General features: G+C 44.0%; 1 protein-coding gene across 1 annotated transcript in view; it reads right to left on the reverse strand.

Annotated features, from left to right (window-relative positions):
* Window positions 1-12725: 12725 nt before the first annotated feature.
* Window positions 12726-18960, reverse strand: part of C12H11orf54 (chromosome 12 C11orf54 homolog) — a 19781-nt gene continuing 13546 nt past the window's right edge. Inside the window, exons 6-8 of the mRNA XM_031653048.1 lie at window positions 17525-17674; window positions 15147-15263; window positions 12726-12924 (exon numbers count right to left, since the gene is read on the reverse strand). Of these exons, the coding sequence (XP_031508908.1) occupies window positions 12751-12924; window positions 15147-15263; window positions 17525-17674 (441 nt within the window). The 3' untranslated portion in view covers window positions 12726-12750. The remainder of the gene's footprint in view (window positions 12925-15146; window positions 15264-17524; window positions 17675-18960) is intronic.

The raw sequence follows: 18960 nt of genomic DNA on the forward strand, positions 1-18960 counted from the left end.
AAACTCCTGGCCTCAAGGGATCCTCCCATCTAGGCCTCCCAAGGTTCTGGGATTACAGGCATACGCCACTACAGCTAGCATATGTATTCTTTAAAAACAAAACAAGCCAGACACCCTGCAGTGGACTAAAGAAAATCAGTTAACGTTGAAAGGGATTAAAAAGGGCCTTAGAGATGCCCCAGGGTGGGACCCCCAAGTTATAATATTCCATTTTCATAGTTTGTTTTTGAAAATCAGGGAAACACCTTAGACATTCTGACATAAAAACAGGGAGCCCAAAACAGACCTATAGGCTACTATAGTCAGCAACTGCACCTTTTTGCTAAAGCATTGCCCCCTTGCATGAGGGCAATAACTTTCCACTGCTTTGTTAGTAAGAGCCACCAGAGAAATAGTGATGGGAATTTCCTGTCAGTTCCACATTCTGTGAAAGCACTTCAAAACTGGCACCACAATCAACATTATTCTGTCATCAGACTACTTATGAAGTTCTTTTTTCTGGACCTCATATTACAATCTCTAGGTGCAATAATCTAAACTCTGCCATTCTTCTGCGAGATGAGATGTTGCACAATTGCATAATCTTTATTTTTATTTTACTTTATTTTTTCAAGGCAGAGTCTTGCTCTGTCACCCAGGCTGGAGTGATCTGGTCCCAGAAGCCCCCCCAACCAGGGAAGGGCCATGAGCTGGACAGAGGGGAGCCCCAGGTCACCCTTGAGTGCCAGGGCCATGTGGGGAGCTCACAGCAACCCCTGCCCTGATGCTGGCCTGGGACTAGCAAGGACCTGGAGCTCCTGTCCCAGACTGCAGGGGACCTGGCTGGGGCTTCATGCTCCACAGAACTGGTGGGAGCTGCGAGCAGGCAGCAGCGCCCATCCCCCACCCCCACCCCAGGTGCAACTGCAGCTGCCCAAGTCAGGGCTGTGGACTCAGGCCTACCTGTGTTCTTGGGGGTCGGGAGCAGGCAGGCACCCTACATGCCCCACACCCCCAGACCCGGGCCTCTCTGTACTCTTGGAGGCCTGGGAAGTACCCCAACCCCATTGTCTCAGAAGTGACTGCTCCCACTGCCTGGCTTCTCTCTGCTGTTGGCACCTGCTCTGATCTGAGAGCAACATAGGGCCCAGCTGGGGTGCTGTCACAGCCCAGCCAGGTGTGCACACACTAGGGGCAGTGCTGACATGCCAGCCCCCTGCTGCCTTGGCCCCTCCAGACTTTGGGCACCAACAAGCATAGTAGGGAAGCCGAGGTGGGCGCTGAGGATGGTTCAGCACTGGCCTACAGGTGTCCCTTGGCTTGAGCAGCCTGGGCACCATGGACAGCGGCAGGAGGCAGACAGGCTTCTGGGCAGAAAAGTGTGGGTCCCCGGTGAGGCCCCACCTTCAGGCCAGAGAGGGCCTGAATGCTGGGGGCCAAACTGCCAGTCCTGGGAACCAGAGTGAAGACTTGTGGTGCCTTTTCTTGGCCCATCCATGGCCACCCTTGGACCAATGAGTGCACACTTCTTCCTCTCTGAGGCCCATAAAAGCCCCAGGCTCAGCCAGAACAAAGCAGAGGACAGAGAGATAACAGGACAACCTGCCTACAGAGAGGAACCACCAACTCTAGAGCCTCCTCTCTGGTGAGAGCTACAGATGATGAGACAGCCAGCTGCAGAGAGGAGCTACTCTCTCTGCTGAGAACTGAACAATTGCTGGGATGACCTGCCTGCAGAGAGGATATACCCTCTCTGCTAGGAGCTGAACACTCATCAGGACACCCTGTCTATGGAAAGGAGCTGCCCACTGCAGGTCTCCTCTGAGCTCTTCTAATGCTCATTGAAGCTCCTTTTCATCTTGCTCACCTTTCACTTGTCTGCATACCTCATTCTTCCTGGTTGCAAGACAATAACTTGGGACTTGTTGAAAGGCAAGACTTAAAGAGCTGTAACACAAACAGGGCTGAAACATGCCCCTTGCTCACCACATTGTGAGTGGAGAGAAGAAGAGCTGCAGCCCTTTGGGGAGGCCAGACCTGGAAACTCCCTGAGCCAGGGTTGTGACTCCCTCTTTGGGGCCTGCGGTTCCTGATGTCTCCAAGCTTCTGGGCACCACTGCATTCCCTAGTGCCAGCTGGGGAAGCAGCTTGTGGTGCACCTGGTCCAGCCAGCATGTCTGACTGTGCAGTAGCTGGATCCCTTGTTTGCTCAGACAGCCCTCACCTCTCCATGCCTGACTCACAGTCTTTCTTGGAGGCATGGGAGCAAAGCTCAAGCAAAGGCACTACCAGCCACAGGCTTCCAGCCAGAAAAGTGACACCCCAAACATCCCATAACAAAACTCCTGGGCTTAAGCAATCCTTCCACCTGGGCCTTCCAAAGTGCTGGGCCTACTGGCATTAGCCGCCATGTCCAGCCCATTGTTTAATTTTCAAGTGTTCTGAAAGGGATGCTTTTTGTTTTTCATGCAAAGTTTTATATTTTGTAATTGTATGGGAAACAGGCTGTTGTGCTATGTCTTGGTGTTGGGCAATGCTTATTCCATCTTGGCCAGCACCAGAAGTTCAAATTCATGGTTTTTTTTTTTTTTTTTTTGAGATGAAGTGTATTCGAGTTCTCTAGAGAGACAGAATAGGATAGATGTACATATGAAGGGGAGTTTTTAAATAGGATAGATGTGTATATGAAGGGGAGTATTGACTCACACAATCATAAGGTGAAGTCCCATAATAGGCCATCTGCAAGCTGAGGAGCAATGAAGTCAGTCTGACTCCCAAAACCTTGAAAGTAGGGAAGCCGACAGTGCATCCTTCAGCCTGTGGCCAAAGGCCCGAGAGCCCCTGGAAAACCACTGGTATAAGTCCAAGAGTCCAAAAGCTGAAGAATTTGGAGTCTGATGTTTGAGGGCAGGAAGTATCCATCATGGGAGACACATACAGCCTGGAAGACTCAGCAAGTCGGCTTCTCCCACCTTCTGCCTGCTTTTTTTTCTAGCTGCACTGGCAGTTGATTGGATGGTGCCCACCCACATTGAGGGTGAGTCTGCCTTTTCCCAGGCCACTGACTCAAATGTTAATCTCCTTTGGCAACACCCTCACAGACACATTGAGGAACAGTACTTTGCATCTTTCAATCCAATCAAGTTGACAATATCAACCATCACACAAGGTGTCATTCTGGTTACCCAGACTGGAGTGCAACGGCAGGATCTCAGCTCATTGCAGCCTCTGCCTCCTGGGCTCAAGCGATCCTCCAGCCTGAGCCTTCTAAGTAGCTGGGACTACAGGCATGCACTACCACACCTGGCTATTTTTTTGTGTTTTAGGTAGAGACAGAGTTTCTCCATGTTGCCCAGGCTGATCTCGAACTCCTGGGTTCAACAGATCTGCCCACCTCAGCCTCCCAGAGTGCTGGGATTACAGTTGTGAGCCACTGTGCCTGGCCCATGTGTTCTTTAGTAAATTTCTCTTGTGTTTATGATATTCGATTTCCTCTAATGTGTTGTCAAAAGAAAAATTTTAGACAAATTAAACGGAGCTTCATTGAGCAAAGAACAATTCTTGAATTGGGAAGCCCCCAGAACAGAATAGGTCCAGAAGTGACTCCAGTGCTGCCAGATGGTTGGAGAGGATTTAAGGACAGAAAAAGGAAAGTGGCTTACACAAAATGGAAGGGAGGTACAGGAACAGTTGGATTGGTTACAGCTTAGCATTTGCCTTATTTGAAGGTGGTTCAAACAGTTGGCCACCTGTGAGTGGCTGGAGTATGGCTGCTGTGATTGGTTGAGACTTGGCTACTTGTTACAAGAGTAGGTTACAGTCTGTGAACCCAAAATATTTGAGACAGGTCTCAGTCAATTTAGAAAGTTTAATTTTCCAAGGTTAAGGATGCCCTGTGACACAGCCTCAGGAGGTCCTGACAACATGTGCCCAGGATAGTCAGAGCACATGTTGGTTTTGTACATTTTAGGGAGACATGAGACATCAATTAATCTGTGTAAGATATACATTGGTTCCGTCAGATAAGGCGGGACAACTCTATGTGGGGACATCCAGGTTAGAAGCAGATAAAGAGGTAAAAGGAAAAGGTTGCATTCTTTTGAGTCCTTGATCAGACTTCCACTTAATACACAATTTAGTTTGGCTCAGTGAATATGCATATTGTTTTTACATAAACAGGAGGGCAGAGAAAGCAATCAGATATGCATTTGTCTCAGGTGAGCCTCAGAGGGATGACTTTGAGTTCTGTCTGTCCTTTGTCCACAAAGTACTGTGGACAATTGTGAGGGAGGTATATAGCTTTTTATCTATGTAGCTACCTTATTTAGGAATAAAATGGGAGGCAGGTGTCTGACATATTTCCCAGCTTGACTTTTCTTTTGGCTTAGTGATTTTAGGGTTCCAAGATTTATTTTCCTTTCACAAATCCATTTACACATCCAGTTAGATTACATTTCACTAGGTATGGAGAAACCTTTAGGCCAACTTAAAATATGTAAGGAGGCAGCTTTAGGCTAAACTTAATTTAACAGTGTACAGTACAATATAGGGCAATACTGGCCGGGTGCGGTGGCTCATGCCTGTAATCCAAGAACTTTGGGAGGTGGAGGCAGGCAGATTACCTGAGGTCAGGAATTCGAGACCAGCCTGGCCAACGTGGCAAAACCCCATCTCTACTAAAAATACAAAAATTAGCTAGGCCTGGTGTTGTGTGCCTGTAGTCCCAGCAACTCCAGAGGCCAAGGCAGGAGAATCACTTGAACCTGGGAGGCAGAGATTGCAGTGAGCCAAGATTGCACCATTGCACTCCAGCCTGGGCAACTCCATCTCAAAAAACAAAAAACAAACAAGAAACAATATAGGGCAATACTGATAGGATTTGTTCTATTTTATTTCAATTATTTTTTCACCTAAGTTAGGGCTTAGAAAACGAAATTGTAAAACATGGCACTTTGGCATGCTGAGTGCTTTGAATTAAGGAATATTAAAAGGTCTCAGAAATAAGCCTCAGAACCAACAGATCTCTCTGACCTTCCTCAGCTTCCCCATCTCTCTGACCTTCTTCCTTTCCTGAAGCATCTGGAAGGACTCTGGAACATTCTTTTGTGAGTAGGGAAGCTTCTTTCCAAAAAAAAGAAAAAAAGAAAAAGAAAAAAAGCAGTGATTCCCCTTTCTAGGAATCTCATCAAATAACCAGAAAAGGTTAACCACCAAAAAGATAAGACACTGAGAGTTGTCACTATGTCCAGACAGGCTTTTCTCTGTTTTGTTTATTTTTGTTTTTTGAGACAGAGTCTCACTCTGTCACCCAGGCTGGAGTGCGGTGGCATGATCTCCACTCACTGCAACCTCTGCCTCCCACGTTCAAGTGATTCTCCTGCCTCAGCCTCCGGAGTAGCTGAAATTACAGGTGCCTGCCACCATGCCTGATTAATTTTTCTATTTTTAGTAGAGATAGGGTTTCTCCATGTTGGCCAGGTTGGTCTCAAACTCCTGACCTCAGGTGATCCACCCGCCTCGGCCTCCCAAGATGCTGGGATTATAGGCATGAGCCACTGTGCCCGATCTGGCTTTTCATTTATTCTTCTGAGTGCAGCTCCAAGAGGATTACCTGGGAGATATTATCTATATAAGATAATCTTTGCTCACAGTTAAGTTCTGCCCCTCATCTTCCTGCCACCTCCCCCAGAGTTCAAAATAACTTTCTTCCAGGCCATTGTTCTTGGAGCTCATTCATTTCCTCTAAAAATCTTTTATTCCTATACCCCCCTGCCCACCATCTCCTCTTCCTCTATGAAGAAGGGTATATAAACATCTGGACCTCATTGGATTATTGAGTAATCATTCTCCTGAGGTCCTCTCATGCTTATGCACATTAAATAAAGTTTGTATGCCGTTTTCTCCTGTTAGTCTGCTTTTTGTCAGTTTATTTTCAATGAGCCTTCAGAAAGAGTGAAAGGGAAGCTTGGTCTTCTCCTCTACGCATGTCAGTGTCCCCACTAGACCGAGCTCTTCCAGGTCAGGGACTATGTCTTATTCATCTTTGTATTCATAGTATCTGGCACAGTATGTACCAGTACAATATGTACCATGTATACCAGCAGAGTACGTACTAGTATATACTAATACCACTACAGCATGTACCAGAGCACCTAGTATAGTAATAGTGAGTTGCTACTGAATGAAAGATTAGGCCACATAGAGGCTTTACATATAAACTAAAAGGAAGCTGAGCTTTAAAACCAAAAGCAAATGGAAATCTGCATTTAGGTGTTGTATTAGTCTGTTCTCACATGCTGTAAAGACATACCTGAGACTGGGTAATTTATAAAAAAGACAGAGGTTTAATGGGCTCATGGTTCTGCGGATTGTACATGCGTCTGCTTCTGGGGAGGCCTCAGGAAACTTACAATCATGGGGCGAAGGCAAAGGGAAGCAGGCAGGCTGGGAACAGTGGCTCATGTCTGTACCCAGAATTTTGGGAGGCTGAAGTGGGAGGATCACTTGAGTCCAGGAATTCGAGACCAGGCTGGGCAATGTGATGAAACCCTGCCTCTAAAATAAAAAACAAAATTAGAATAAAATAAAAATTAGCTGGGTGTGGCATGTGCCTGTAGTCCCAGTTACTCTGGAGGCTAAGGTGGGAGGATGGTTTGAGCCTAGGAGGCCAAGGTTGCAGTGAGCTGAGATCATGCCATTGCACTCTAGCCTGGGTAACAGAGTGATATCCTGTCTCAAAAAAAAAAAAAAAAAGAAAAGAAAAAAAATTTAAAAGGGGAGGCAGGCACATGTTCATATGGCTAGCAGGAGACAAAGAGAGAGAGAAGTGGGAGGTGCTTTCAAACAAGCAGACCTTGGGAGAACTCTATCACAAGATAGCACCAGGGGAATGGTGCTAAACCATTAGAAAACCACACCCATGATTCAATCACCTCCCACAAAGCCCCACTTCCATGCCTGAGGATTACAATTCAACATGAGACTTAGGTGGGGACACAGAGCCAAACATATCAGGTATCTACTGTAGCGACAAACATTAGGTTGCCAATGCAAATAATATCAAGTGTTAGTCTAAATTTGAAGAAGTTAATCCTCATTGTGGTTAATATGAGTCAGAAAAACAGAGCATATCAGAGAAATGAGGCTAAAGGTAGGAGTTCTAGGAAGAGTAATCATAGATTTAACGAATGAATATACCAGATTTTCTGCAGAAAATTCAGTGTTTAATATTTCATTATTTTAGTCACATAATTGCCCTGTCAGATTGTGTTCTGTTATCTGGAAGATCAAAATGAATGCCCTTTATCAACTAAGAAGAACCCTAAAGTTAAGAAAATGAAAGTTACCTATGGGTGGAGGGTTCAGGGCTTGGTTGGCATGGGAACTTTGCAAATTCCTAAGGCTACAAGAAAAACCACAATCTTGCTAAATTCGCTAAAAATAGGAGCTATTGGGAAAATTGTCAGAACCTTACCATACCTGATTTACAATCCAAACCACTATAGCTCTGATTGGACAAAGGACCAGCCTTACAAAAATTCTTTCCTGATAAGCAACTGAAGACCTCAAACCAGTTTCAGCCAGTTTATAGAGACTGCATGCAAACTTTGTGTCCAATAGTTCACCTTTTGACATGAAGAGCCAAGTTCCACCTTATTTTAATGTTAAAACCTTATCCCAAAGTGAACACGGTATGTGTGTTATATATATGTTTATCCATTGCACGTGTTCAACTTCCCTCGTAGATATGTATAACTTTTCTCCCAAACCTGCTGAATATGTTTTACTCTATTGTGCGATACAGGTCCTGTGAGGCATAAAAACCAACCTGCCCTTTTCCTTCTGGGAAGAGAGCACCTTTGGCATAAGCTGGAGACTCTCTTCTTGCTGTGCAAACTGAAATCACCAATATAGTGCTCCTTTCTACTATTTAGCCATCCTTGTGGTCTTTTGGGTGACATTTTCTTTTTCTTTTAAAGAAACACGGTCTGACTCTGTTGCCGAGGTTGGACTGAGGTGATGCCATCTGGATTCACTATAGCTTCAGCCTCCAGGTCTCAAGTGATCCTCCCACTTCAGCCTCCCAAATAGCTGGGAAAACAGGTGTGTGCCACCATGCCCAGCTAATTTTTTTAGTGTTGTAGAGATGGGGTCTATGTTACCCAGGCTGGTCTCAAACTCCTGGGCTCAAGTGATCCTCCCACCTCAGTCTTCCAAAATGCTGAGATTTACAGGCATGAGCCATTGCACCTGGCTGGATGACAATTCTTTAGGTTTATCTGTGCTCTTATTTTAGGTTTGGAAAGATGGTACGACACTGTGATGTATAATAAGATACGCAGTATGTATAGATAGTCTTAGTCCCAGTGTTCTGGCACACAGCTCCTAAAACCCTGGGAATCTCCAAAGTGATAAATGGTTTTTGTATGCTAATAAAATGACAGTGTTAAGTGGGTTTCTGCATGCCGGAAGCTCCTGGATAGCTTCAGGATGGGGGCTCCTTGCCCAGGAACTAACCAGTGATTAAAGAGTTATGACTTTCAGCCCCAATCCCAACCTTGAAAGAGAGGAGAGGCTGAAGGTTGAGCTGATCACCGAAGGCCAATGATTTAATCAATTCTGCCTACATAAGGAAGCCTCTATAAAATCCCAAAAGAAACACAGAGGCAGTGGATCACTTGAGCCCAGGAGTTCAAGACAAGCTCGGGTAACATGATGAGACCCCATCATGTTGGGGTTGGGCATCATGGCGCGCACCTGTTAGTCCCAGTTCCTCAGGTGGAGAGGGGAGGATTGCATGAGCCTGGGAGGTGGAGGTTTCAGTGAGCAGAGATCATGCCACTGCACTCCAGCCTGGGTGACAGAGTGAGAACCTGTCTCAAAAACAAAAACAAAGCCAAAATCCAAAAGAAAAGGGTATGGATAGCTTCCAAATTGCTGAACATGTGGAGATGACTAGAAGGTGGGGCACCCAGAAACAGTGTGGAAGCTCTGGACTTTTGCTGGCCTTTCCATATGTATCTCTTCTATCTGGCTGTTCATCTGTATACTTTATTATATCCTTTATTAATAAACTGGAAAATATATGTAAAGTGTTTCCCTAAGTTAAATGATCTGCTCTAAGCAAATTAATCAAACCTGAAGAGGCAGGCATAGAGACTCCAATTTACAGTGGGTTGGTCAGAAGTACAGGTCACAACCTGAAGCTTGTGATTGGCATCGGAAGTGGGAGGCAGTCTTGGAGGACTGAACCATTAAACTGTGGGATCTGATGCTATCTCCAAGTAAACAGTGTTAGAATTGAATTAAATTATAGGATCCCCAGCTGATGCCTGCTGGAGAATTGCTTGGTGTGTGGGAAAAACCCCCATGCATATGGTCACAGAAGCATTCTATGTTATACTGAGTGAATGTAAGAGTAAGAAGAGCACTTTGGGCCAGGTGCAGTGCCTCATGCCTGTAATCCCAGCAATTTGGGAGGCTGAGACGGGCAGATCACTTGTGGCCAGGAGTTCGAGAACGGCCTGGCCAACATAACGAAACCCTGTTTCTATGAAAAAAGAAAACTAAGAAAAAATTTAAAAAGCAAAGCATTTTGATTTTTCCTCCCATCATCTCTATTAGATGGTGTGAATGTACCTGGTTTCCAGGCTTTTTGAATTGTGTCTATAAGCAATACAATTTTGAACTGAAATCCCTAACATAAGAAATGTACACAAAACTATAGCAACTTAAAAGGATGAAATAAAATATATAAATAGATGTTCTAATATTCCCATACCCCTTGGAAGGTCATGTGTACCTGCTGCCCATGCACCTCATTTTGGAGGACACTAATGGAAGAGTAAAGGCAGTGTTTATATCTGTAGTGTGAAGAGGCCCAGGACTGCTTCAGATGATCTTCACACCTGGAATCTGACCTGAAATAACCTCTGATCTGAAATCAGATCTGAAATCTGTAATTAAGAATGTGACTTAATGTATGTTTGACTGCCGGTGACTTTTAAGCCTTATCCCGCCCCTTGTCCCATTATGCCCCACACCTCTGGCAAGCTAAGCAAGCCTGGGTGCTGGTAGGCGGAGCTTGCAGTGAGCCGAGATGGCACCACTGCACTCCAACCTGGGTGACAGAGCGAGACTCCGTTTCAAAAAAAAAAAAAGCCTGGGTGCTTGCCAGATATGGTGGCCCATGCCTGTAATCCCAGCACTTTGGGAGGCCGAGGCAGGAAGATGACTTTAGCCCAGTCTGGGCAACATAGTGAGACACAATCTCTTAAAAAAAAATAAAGCAAGCAAGCCTGGGTATTTCCTTCTTTGATACCAGTGGGAAATTCAAACCACATGCAAGAAACATTACTCTGGCCCTACTCTCTAACCACCAAAAAACCCCAAGTCAGTCTCCTTCCCTGTTGTTAAATCCTGCTTAGGAGCTGCCCTGCCTTCCCCAGAAAGCTTATCTGAGTAACAACCCTTTCATAGTCTGTTGGTGTGTGTGTGGCTTCATCAGTCATTTTTTCTTTTTTTTTTTTGAGACAGGGTCTCACTGTGTTGCCCAGGCTACAGTGCAATGGTACAATCATAGCTCACTGCAACCTCCAACTTCTGGGCTCAAGTGATTCTCATGCCTCAGTCTCCTGAGCAGCTGGGACAACAGGTGTGCACAATCATGCCCAGATAATTTAAAAAAAAAATGTTTCTTTTTTTGCAGAGATGGGGGTCTCTGTATGCTGCCCAGCTGGCCTTGAACTCCTGGCCTCAAGTGATCCTCTTACCTTGGCCTCCCTAAGGGCTAGGATTACAGGCGTGAGCCACTGAACCTGGCTATCAGTCTGGACATTTGAACCAAATTTTGAGTGTGGAATGCATCTTGTCTCAGTGTGGGATGGCCACAAAAAAATAGCATCCTCCTTTACAGTTCACCTACTGCTTTATTTCTTTTCATAGCACTTAATACCACCTGACATATTACATATTTATTGTTTGTCTTCTGCACTAGACAGATCCCCAGCTTTAGTGAAGTGTTTGGTATAATCATTCGAGTGGCTACTTTGCTAGCACTGTTAAAGGCACTAGTGCTACAGTTGTGAACAAGGCCCTTGCCTGTATGAAGTGTACACTCCAGAGAGCAGGGTAGGTGTTCAATACATATTTGTTAAATGAAAGAGTATTAATATTGTTTTTGTCTGGAGGTAAGATATTAGAAACATAATATATCATAAATTAAATTTTTTATTCATTTTTTTGCATCAAAATAGTGCTTAAAATAATAGGAATTTATACTCACAAGACATAGCTAACATCCAGAGTAGACAATTAAAAAATGTTATTTGAAAATTATGTACTTAGTACTAAAGACTTCCTAAATTTGTACATTAGCAAGATTGTCATTAGCACCATTAGAGAGTTGATCTTTGGCTAATGATTATTCAAAGAACATTCAGGAAAATTTCAACCATTACAATCAGTGAGTATAATTTTATATTTCAGCAAGGATAGTGGTCATGTTCAGAAACAGCCTCACTTACAAATTAAAGTAAGCTCACTTCAATGTTGCACTTTGATGCTGTTTTTTTACCCCTTCTCTTGCAAATAACTAGTGAAATAAAAATTGCTTCTAACTGGCAATCGAAACAAGGGAGGAATTATGGCTAGCCAACTAGTTGCTAATGTTTGTGTTTTTATTTTTTATTAAAGAAAAAAATTTTAAATAATAGAGATGGGGTCTCACCATTGTGCCCAGGCTGGTCTTAAACTCCCAGGCTCAGACAATCCTCCCACTCGGCCTCCCAACATGCTGGGATCACAGGCTTCAGCCACCAGGCCCGGCCTGCTAATGTTTGTGAAAGGCAAATTGCAAACTTCTATGGTTTAACTTCATCAGAAGGGCAAAGGGCTCCCCACCTGCCACCTTGTTTCAAGAAAAAGGTATACTCTGATTACTAGAATGGATTTTTAAAATTCAATACAAAGATTCAATAACTATCAACATTTCTAAACACTGATTTTTCTTTTTATCTTTTTCAAGTGTTTTTCAATGTCCTGCAGGTAATAACACTGATTTTTCTAATACTCAGAAACATCTACTTAGCAGTTGTGATACTAATTATTTGCAAAATGTAATAATGTTATACAAATATAAGGTACTACTAAATACATAGTAGAAATAATTGCATGATTCCTAATGTTTATATTCAAGGTATAAACATGACTGATTTTGCTGATACTATAGAATTAAAAAAAATAAAGTTGCTATGTAAAAAATTAAAGAATATCTCAATTAGATATTTTTGTTCCTAATCTCTTTCAGACAGATCTATTAAATAATATAGAATATACTATCAATATATCCTTTCATATGAAGTGAAAAAGAATGGGGTTTAAGTAGTGAGATCACTTCTATTTTTTACTTTTTTAAAAAAACAGACTTGCTTTTTTTAAAAAGCAAGTCTTGCTATGTTTTTAAAAAGTCTTGCTATGTTTTTAAAAAGTCTTACTTTAAGTCTTGCTATGTTTTTAAAAAGTCTTGCTATGTTTTTAAAAAGTCTTGCTTTTTTTAAAAAGCAAGTCTTGCTATGTTGCCCAAGCTGGTCTCAAACTCCTGGGCTCCAGTGTGCCTCCTGCCTCAGCCTCCCAAAGTGCTGGGATTATAGGCATGAGCCATTGTGCCTGGCCCGTGGGATCATTTCCATTGGTTTTATGTCAGTATCAATTAATGAGTCAATCAATTAATTAACCTTAATGATTTCTTTTTCTAAATAAGTATCAGCTGATTTAATCTCGCCCAATTGAATGAGACTCTTTTGGTTGATCAATGCGATAGAGAAACTCTGCAGGTAAGAAGTACCCAAGATATTCCACTGTATCTGGAGTAGTGTCATAATGGTAGTGTCCACCTTCTCCATGATGACTGAAAAAATGAGTGTGCTCCAGTCGCAAATCAAACCCCTAGGATAACAGACAAACAATATGTTAGTACTCAAAGTATTGATTAGAGTTTAAGGGGGAAGGGATAACTTTTTATGTTGCAATAGTTTTCATTTTTTTTTTTTTTTGAGACGGAGTCTCGCTGTGTCTCCCAAGCTGGAGTGCAGTGGCGTGATCTTGGCTCACTGCAAGCTCCGCCTCCCGGGTTCACGCCATTCTCCCGCCTCAGCCTCCCAAGTAGCTGAGACTACAGGCGCCCGCCACCACGCCCGGCTAGTTTTTTGTATTTTTAGTAGAGACGGGGTTTCACCATGTTAGCCAGGATAGTCTCGATCTCCTGACCTCGTGATCCACCCGCCTTGGCCTCCCAAAGTGCTGGGATTACAGGCTTGAGCCACCGCGCCCGGCCAGTTTTCATTTTTTAAATAGGTAATACATTCACATGTTCTAAACTCAAAGGGGGCAAAACGATATATTCAGTAAAATGTATCTTCCTCTCTTTTGCCCTCACCACTTACACCCCTTCTTAGCAGTTGACCAATGTAAGCAGTTTCTTGTATATCCTTCCAGAAATATTTACTTTTATTTTTACTCAAATGTAGTATTTTGTACACACTTTTCTGCATGTAACTTTTTTTCATGTAACAATATAGTTTTGAGATCTTTGTATATCAAATCATAAAAGAGCTTCCTCATTCTTTTAGACTTATGTGGTATTCCATTGTGTATGTAACTTAACTGACATTTGCATTATTTCTAATTCTTTTGCTACTACAACAACACTGTAATGAATAACCTTTTAACTAGTAATTTTACACAATTATGCATATATTTAAGTATAAAATCCTAGACATGTAATCACTGGATCAAAAGATATGACCAGGCTAGGCGCAGTAGCTCATGCCTGTAATCCCACCACTTTGGGAGGCTGAGGCGGGCGAATCACTTGAAGTCAGGAGCTTGAGACCAGCCTGGTCAACATGGCAAAACCCTGTCTCTACCGAAAATACAAAAATTAGCCAGGTGTGGTGGTGAGCACCTGTAATCCCAGCTACTCAGGCGGGTGAGGCAGGAGGATTGCGTGAACCCAGGAGGCGGAGGTTGTAGTGAGCTGAGATCGCATCACTGCACTCCAGCCTGGGCAACAGAGCGGGACTCTGTCACAAAAAATAAAAAAAAGAAAAGACCAATATTTTAGTAGGTATTTGCTTTGAATTGGTAATATTTTTTCTAGTGTATAGTATTATAATATAACGAACACCAAACAAGATGACGGAAGACCTGAATCCTAGTTGTGACTCTACTATTTTTTTTGAGATGGGGGTTACACTGTTACCTAGGCTGGTCTCAAACTTCTGGATTCAAGTCAGCCTCCTTGGTACCTAAGAATACTGGGGCATGCCACAATGCCCAGCTACACCTGCTATTTAATAAAATAATTTTGGGTGTTATTTAAAATGCCTGTGCCTTCATTTTCTCAAAGGTAAAATCTGCTCTGCCTAACTTATAGGATGGTGAAGAGCTCCCTTATCTTCCAAAATAATTCTAGAGACTACCCTAATTCTTAAATAACACCACCACATGGCCGGGCGTGGTGGCTCACACTTGTAATCCCAACACTTTAGGAGGCAGAGGTGGGTGGATCACCTGAGGCCAGGGGTTTGAGACCAGCCTGACCAATGTGGTGAAACCCTGTCTACTAAAAATACAAAAATTAGCCTGGCATGGTGGTGCATGCCTGTAATCCCAGCTACCCGGGAGGCTGAGGCAGTTCAATCACTTGAACCCAGGAGGCGGAGGCTGCAGTGAGCTGAGATTGTGCCATTGCACTCTAGCCTGGGCAACGAGAGTGAAACTCTGTCTCAAAACAACACCACCACAAAAATTGCCTAGTTCTTAAAGATTATCCTGCCAGGTGCGGTGGCTCACGCCTGTAATCTCAGCACTTTGGGAGGTCAAGGTGGGCGGATCACGAGGTCAGGAGATCGAGACCATTCTGGCTAACACAGTGAAACTCCGTCTCTACTAAAAAATACAAAAAATAAGCCGGGCGTGGTGGCAGACGCCTGTAGTCCCAGCTACTCGGGAGGCTGAGGCAGGAGAATGGCAGGGACCCGGGAGGCGGAGCTTGCAGTGAGCCCAGATCTTGCCACTGCACTCCAGCCTGGCCACAGAGTAAAAGATTATCCTAAAAATCAAGCATTATCATTATAGTATAATATAAAAAACAGACACAGACTTACTGGGTCTCTGGAGACAAAAACTGGTAGACAAACCAAAGGAGCCTTCATCTCATAAAAATGCAACCATTTATTCACCTCTTCATCAGAGTTCAAGGGGCAGGAAGAAAATTCTGCAGGCTACAACAAAAGATAATTATATAAGTAAACATACTGAATATTACGAAGAATTAAAAATTTTAAAAATATATTTTATTTACTTATTATTAATTTTTAATTATACTTTAAGTTCTGGGTTACAAGTACAGAACATGTAGTTTTGTTACATAGGTATACACGTGCCCTGGTGGTTTGCTGCACCCATCAACCCGTCACCTACATTAGGTATTTCTCCTAATGTTATCCCTCCCCTACACCCCCACCCCCCCGACAGGCCCCAGTGTGTGATGTTCCCCTCCCTGTGTCCATGTGTTTCCACTGTTCAACTCCCACTTATGAGTGAGAACATACGGTGTTTGGTTTTTTTGATCTTGTGATAGTTTGCTGAGAATGATGGTTTCCAGCTTCATCCATGTTCCTGCAAAGGACATAAATTCACCCTTTCTCATGGCTGCATAGTATTTCATGGTGTATAGGTACTGCATTTTCTTAATCCAGTTTATCACTGATGGACATTTGGGTTAGTTCCAAGTCTTTGCCATTGGGTATAGTGCTGCAATAAACATATGTGTGCATGTGTCTTTATCGTAGAATGATTTATAATCCTTTGGGTATATGCCCAGTAATGGGATTGCCGGGTTAAATGGTATTTCCAGTTCTAGATCCTTGAAGAATCGCCACACTGACCTCCACAATGGTTGAACTAATTTACACTCCCACGAACAGTGTAAAAGTGCTCCTATTTTTCCACAACCTCTCCAGCATCTGTTGTTTCCTGACAGGGTCTGGCTCTGTTACCCAGGCTGGAGTGCAGTGGGATGATCACGGTGGGCCTGGAAAAGGCACAAGTTTCCACTATGGTGTGTGGGATTGGCAGCTGGCCCCCTGGCCTGAAGGCAGGGCCTTACCGGAAACCCGCCCCCTTCTCCTCCTAAACCTGTCTGCCTCCTGCTGCCAATCATGGAATCCAGGTTGTAGGTGCCAAAGGGTGCCTGAAGGCCAGTGCAGAGCTGCCCTCAGCCCTTGCTCAGCTTCCCTTCTATGCTCGTGTCAGCGCCCAAAATTCAGAAGGGACCGGGGCAGCAGGAGGCTGGTGTATCAGCAGTGCCCTGAGTGTGTGCACATCTGGCTGGGCTGTGACAGCAACCAGGCTCTGCCTGCTTTGCTCCTGGATCGGAGCAGGTGCTGACAGCAGGGAGAAGCCAGGCAGTGGGAGCAGGCATTTCCAAACCTGTAAGAGCAGTGGGGGCCTTCCCAGACCCCGAAGAAAGCAGGAATGCCTAGGTCCGCAGCCACCGTTTGGGCAGCTGCAGCTGCGTGGAGAAGGCGGGGCTCCTGCCTACTCCGTGGAGTAGGAGGCCCAGGTCTGCAGCCACGGGTTTGAGCTGCTGCAGCTGTGCCTGGAAAGATGGGGCTCTCGCCTGTTCCAGCCGGGAGAGAAGAGGGATGCCAGGTACCACAGCCATGGCTTGGGTGATTGCAGCGGCACCAAGGGAGCTCCGGCACCAACTCGGAAGGGGCGGGACTCCCACTTGTCTTCAGCTCCCACCCGCTCCATGGAACGTGTAGCCTCAGCTGTGCCTCCCTGCTGCAGCCACTCCAGACAGCCTGCCGCTGCCATCATCACTATGTTGACCAGGCTGGTTTTGAATTCCTGGCGGTCCTCCCACCTTGGCCTCCCAAAGTGCTGGGATTACATGCATGAGTCATTTTGCAGGCCTTGAATTTATCTTGATCTTAAAAACAAACATATCCAAAATAAAGTTCTAATATATTAACATGGATAAAAACATTATCTTACAATCTGATTTACAATATTATCATTTAAATTTTAAAGTAATACAATCATAGTAAAAAGGATTTGTTTAGAGTGTCTTTGAATGTAGAATTCCCAACATATACCTTACAATTCTAAGATCTGGCCCAGCGCAGTGTTTCACATCTGTCATCCCAGCACCTTGGGAGGCTGAGGCGGGTGGATCAGCCTAGGTCAGGAGTTCGACACCAGTCTGGCCAATGTGGCAAAACCTTGTCTCCACTAAAACTACAAAATAAGCCCAGCGTGGTGCTGCATGCCTATAATCCCAGCTACTCAGCAGGCTGAGGCAGAAGAATCCCTTGAATCCGGGAGGTGGAGGTTGCAGTGAGCCAAGATCGTGCCACTGCACTCCAGTGTGGGCAACAGAGCAAGGTTCCGTTAAAAAAAAAAAAAAATCCTGAGATCTTAAACATGTGCACACATACAAACTCCTTCATGCATGTATGCACACATGGGCTCTTACCATAATGTGAGACTTCACTTTTCCCTTCTGAATTATGAAAGTACCTCCCATTCCTACAGGCTTATTTCCATAATGTTTTTCCAGGGTCTGTCTCATACAAGTCACAAAGTTAAGTGGTCCAGTTCTTCTTTTGGCTTTCACCTCAATTACCTATAGAGGACACAAAGATGCGTATCATTGACTATGCTGCAAAATAACTACCGAAAAAGACATTATATAATTTAATGCTATCAAACAAATATTCTGTTCTTTGCATAGAGCCCCCAGATCTGAGTTGAGATGTCGCAATCCCGTGAGTCTTGCTCAATCATATATACATATGTATACACACACACACGTACATATTAGTTATATGTAATTTATATTATAAAGTCTTAAGCATGCTTTCTTGAACTGAGAAACTGAGAAAGACAAGTTTCTCAGTGTAGACAAGTCCTACACTGAACTCTAGAGACTCTTAACATGTGTGTCAAGGCAGTCAAAGATTGAGAATTACCTGCTTTAAAGGAATTAACCTTTGGTAAGTGGGGATGAGGAGAATATGATTACATTTTCTCACTCCCCTTAAAAATCTGTACTATATCATCTCGACAACTTGGAAGTTAAGTATTGTCACTTCTCAATCTCTTATCTCAAAGTAGTCGAAGAGGCTATCTCTACTTACAAAACTGGAGAGTCTTCACAAAAGCTAACACTGAAATCATCTTTTTGTGTAATAACAGGAAGTAAATATGAAGTACGGCATTAGTTTTCCTTACTTTTGCTTTACCACCATTTCTTTTTTGTTTGTTTTTTTTTTGTTTTTTTTTTTTTTTTTTGGAGGCCAGTCTCGCTGTGATAGGGTGGAGTGCAGTGGCGGGATCACAGCTCACTGCAAGCTCCGCCTCCAGTTTTTTGCATGCATTCTCCTGCCTCCAGCCTCCTGGTAGCCGGGACTACAGAAGCCCACCACCTCGCCCGGCTAGTTTTTGTATTTTTTGAAGTAGAGCGGTTTCACGTGTTAGCCAGGATGGTCTCGAACTCCTGACCTGAAATTGATCCCGCCGATCTCATTTACTCCAAAGTGCTGGGATTACAGGCTTGAGCTACGCAGCCCGGCCTACTACCATTTCTATCTGGAAGCAATGTGAATTCTATTGAAACAAATAACCTATTTACTACCTGTAAGTAGGCATTTTATTTTAGCTGTATGGACCGTATGGCAGATGACTCACTTACTCCCCAAATTAATATTCTAATGCCTTTTAGTTCATAGAAAAAGGTCTTCCTTACTAAGCAGTCTTCTGTTTTTTTTTTTTTTTTGAAGAACAGGTCTTGCTGTATCACCCAGGTAGGAGTGCAGTGTGGTGTGATCATAGCTTGTTGCAGCCTCAAACACTTGGGCACAAGGGATCCTCCTGCCTCCTGGTGGCTGGGACTATAGGCGTAGCCCCGCA

Source organism: Papio anubis, chromosome 12 (assembly GCF_008728515.1).
Source record: "Papio anubis isolate 15944 chromosome 12, Panubis1.0, whole genome shotgun sequence".
In the NCBI taxonomy this organism is placed as follows: domain Eukaryota; kingdom Metazoa; phylum Chordata; class Mammalia; order Primates; family Cercopithecidae; genus Papio; species Papio anubis.